The following is a 4,038-nucleotide window of genomic DNA, read 5'->3' on the forward strand; positions in this document are numbered from 1 at the left end:
GATGATCTCCTTTTTGGCTTGGTGTACTTGAATGTCAAGATGCAAAAAATATTATGTACAGTTATTTGCATAACTGAGGAGGCCAACTTCTCAGATGGGCTCAGATCAGGATGACTGCTAAGGAATTGTTCTTTTGACTGAATCTTGAAACTTCTTTTAACTAAGCTCAAAAAACTGTGACTGATCTCTGAGCTGGGAATCTGTCAGACTCTGCATAGTTTTTCTTTTAAAAAAATTGTTTCGCTTTTCACCCCCAAATCAGGGTTATATTACCCCCACATTTGCACGTCAAAGAGACTGTGAGGTTACTTGTAAGGCATTCTGACGATTAAAAGAATTGTTAAGAACTTCTATCACAACCCTGCCACTGCTGCCACACATTTGCTACTATTTCTATCTGTAGTATACATTAGGTCACGTGTTTAAATAAATTGTAAGAGATTATTTTGCTGGACTAATCTCAAAACAAACGACGAATTGTTAATTTAGTTGTCCTCTCAAAATTAAATGTCAAACCTAAAGAAAACTGGCTTTAGTTTTCATACATAGCTGGTATGAAAGCATAGAACAAAAACTAATATTCTATAAAATAAATTACCTGGACTTTATTCTTGCAAATAGGCTGCTGTCCTTTAGGTTTACATCATCATTGATTACCATAAATTAGGGGGTTTTGGTGGGAATTTTAATTGAGAGTATTTTGGAATTTGCCTAGATGATTTACTAGACTTGTGACTAATATTTCTAATAAATTTTAATGCACCTTCAGAATGGATATTTAATGTATACTGCCTTTAGGTAAAACCTTGGACATTTTCCTAAAATGTTTTTAAGTGTCTTCTGAGATTTCAGTGAGAGCTTTTCACAAGCAGTAAGAAACTCTTCAGTATCTAGCTTCCTTTATATATCATTGACACTTTTTATTGTGCAGGACTCCCTGAACAAATACAAATTAACATCTGCAGTCCTCATTCTCTACCAAACCAGCATAAAAAACAGATGGAATTAGGCTCTATGGAATATCAGCAGTGCAAGAGACCTCTTTAGTAAGCCTAACAAGCTGTATCAATCCCTTATAAGACATCTAGCCAAAACGACTGCCAAAGGTGGAAAAGGAAGTAACAGTTTAGATCTCACAAGGAGGTCCAGTTTAATAGCAGAGCTGGCATAAACTCGATCAAGAACCAGGAATTTGGTGAGCATAAAGGCTAAACTAAACAAACTCATACTTGCTATCCCAAATATCGGCCTCAACTTTAAGTCAGAGCTCAAACTCTGTTCTTCAAGGCCTCCCCAGAACAACCTTATATGATTCTCCAAACTGAAATTTCAGAACAACAAACAGACAGCAAATGAGACTTAGCCCCTATAAATTTCATGGACTATCCATGTGCGGTCCAAAATCAGGAGTAGTTTTCTTCTTGTTTGCGGAATTTTTCCTGCTCCCACTCTGGCCATGTTAACATAGAAGTTGGAGAGACTATGCAATATACCACAATGATTCACGGTAAACAAAATATTCTGTCACAGTAAAGATCTCTAACAACAACAAAACAACCAAAAAACATTGATGTATGGGCTACTGTTCACCCATCAGTGAAACTCAGTGCATCCTGTATATATGCTTACTGTAGGTTTTTACGGCATCATTTTCAAATGATAAATATGAATTTATATGGCAATAAACAACTTTCAAATAGGACTGCTTTCAGAATAACGCTTAAAAGGAATGGCTGAGGCTGACTGTCTTACAGAAGTGCCTTTTTAGGAACAAAAGCTTTGAACATCTACATAGCCTCCATCCAGCTCTTTGTAAAGCATATGCAAGTTTTGCCTAGTTGAGTAAAACCAATTAAAACCTTGAATTCACCCCACAGATATGAGAAAATATCAGTTGCAACAAGTTCTTCCTTTCGTTCACCAGCAACAAAGATATCCAGGTTTCAAAATAACTCATTTTCTTAGAAAAATATTTTGCATTACTACATTTAGTACTTGTCCTAAGCATGAAATCACAATTCCTAGCTGAACTGTTTTCATTTTTAACACTATTAACGTATCTTCTATGAGTTTCTTCAGGAAAGGGGGAAGGTGTATGGGACACAGGGATGACAACACAGGAAAAAAAAAAGGTCAAAAACCTCAGAAATGCTGACACATAACTATTTTGAGCTTAAGCTGGTCGCAAGAAAAAAAGGTATTTTCAGCATCACAACTGAAGTGATGCTAGAAAAGATTTTTCCCAGCTTACAGGTATGTTGCCATTGTCATAAATTAGGTAACAAATACCTGCTTATCTTGTAGATCTGAAGAGAGTTCATAGCTCTCAGAAAGTGATCTTGACCTTTTAATGGCTTCTTCCTCTGCTTGTTTTCGCAGTATGGACGTTGAGTGCTGAAGTTTCGGCCTCCGAGATCTTTGTTGTCCAGGGGAAACAGAATACAGCCCGTAAGCGGAATGATCGTAATGGTCTGGACTTATAGCTGAGCTGTGTGTTATAGGTCCTTGATGGTAAGTAGATGGGCTATCCAAAGACGTGCCAGTTTCACTGCTTGGAGCTTCGCCCTCAACACTAGACAGAATGAAAACACAGGAAAATCCTCAGTATTGCATACCAAAATTCTCAGCAACAAATAGCATAGTCTTGCTTAGCATCAGTTTATGTAGACATCCAGCACATTTTGTTCAAATTCAGATGCAGTTAGTACAGAGTAATGTGGCTTTCATGTCAACCACCATAGTTTTCACTGTAATCTAAGCAACTCTGTACTTCTGTTGCAGAGGTCATCTTTAGAGCATGAGTCAGGCAGGAGAATGGAGATTTCAAGCATTATTTAACTTCATGCAGTAATTACTAACAACATCCTGAGTAAGTCACTCAGCAACTACTGCATAAAACAAATAGAAACTTTTTATTTCTTATAAGACCGCTCATTTCCAAGTTGTTCTACTTCAAAATGACAGATGCTTATTTGTGTCTTCCCTTGCTTTGACAAATAAAAGCAGTACTTTCTTACTGCTGTATTACACTTTGACATAAAAGGATTTACTTTCATGTTACTCAGTAGAGATTTGGAATTTAATGGATCTTGTGAGCTACGATATTGCTAGAAACTGAAGTTGGGAAAAAGTACCTACAGGAGAAATCTCATCGATTTCTCTGTTAGTGAAAGACTGCTCCCATGGGATACTTCTGGCATGCTTTGTGGTAAAGCATCCCAAGGGATGGTGTTTCTAGCTAATGAAAGCAAAACAGTTTCAAGTAGAGAAAACATCATAGGTGCTACAATCTGGTAAATAAACCACTCTTTTCACAGAAATGCTGTTATTGCTAAGGAATAAAGGAAAGAAAAAACCACTACATTTAAAGAGTTGTACACAATAGGAAACATTTTAAAACTGAGTCCTAGTCGAAGTTTATCTTGAAGTACCAATGACTAACAGTAATTTGTTTTATATACGTTGATGATATGTATGATATTGATATGTATGATGACTAACAGTAATTTGTTTTATATGTTTTACAGTAGGGCATTCTCACATTGCAGTAGGGTATGCACTTTCACTCCTCCATCTTCTTCATAAGTTTCACATAAATATTTACTATCTGCCATACCCTATGTACATGGTGCACTGATAGAAAAAACAAAATTTTACTTTTTCTTAATCACATAAAAGACTTAGTAAACACTCCACACGTGCACGAATATAAGCATTTACAGCACTTCCCCTACCTTGTGTAGGGGTACATCCTAAAACTTGTGTTTTAGGAACAGGTACATCTAAAGGACTTGTGTTTTAGGAGCAGGTACTCTAAAGGAGTAAAATTCCATGTTCCCACCACGTCCTGTTTTCTTATTTTGCTTTCATTCACATGTACACAAACATAAAAAATAAAGCTCTCCTGTTGTCTCTCAGAAGCACAATGCTGTGAGCCTTGCTGCACACACATACCACAGCAGTCCCTTCAACAGTTCAAAGTACAGAGCGATTCCTGAAAGAACGTTCTCCACCAGACCGCAGTGCCAGAAGAGATCA

At 36.9% G+C, this 4,038-nt stretch overlaps 1 protein-coding gene across 1 annotated transcript in view; it reads right to left on the reverse strand.

Moving 5' to 3' along the window:
• The window catches only part of IQSEC1 (IQ motif and Sec7 domain 1), a 51,800-nt gene extending 48,186 nt beyond the window's left edge, over positions 1–3,614 (reverse strand). Inside the window, exons 1-2 of the mRNA XM_010282314.1 lie at positions 3,526–3,614; positions 2,290–2,572 (exon numbers count right to left, since the gene is read on the reverse strand). Of these exons, the coding sequence (XP_010280616.1) occupies positions 2,290–2,572; positions 3,526–3,614 (372 nt within the window). The remainder of the gene's footprint in view (positions 1–2,289; positions 2,573–3,525) is intronic.
• Positions 3,615–4,038: the final 424 nt, after the last annotated feature.

Source organism: Phaethon lepturus, unplaced genomic scaffold, assembly GCF_000687285.1.
Source record: "Phaethon lepturus isolate BGI_N335 unplaced genomic scaffold, ASM68728v1 scaffold7922, whole genome shotgun sequence".
Taxonomy (NCBI): domain Eukaryota; kingdom Metazoa; phylum Chordata; class Aves; order Phaethontiformes; family Phaethontidae; genus Phaethon; species Phaethon lepturus.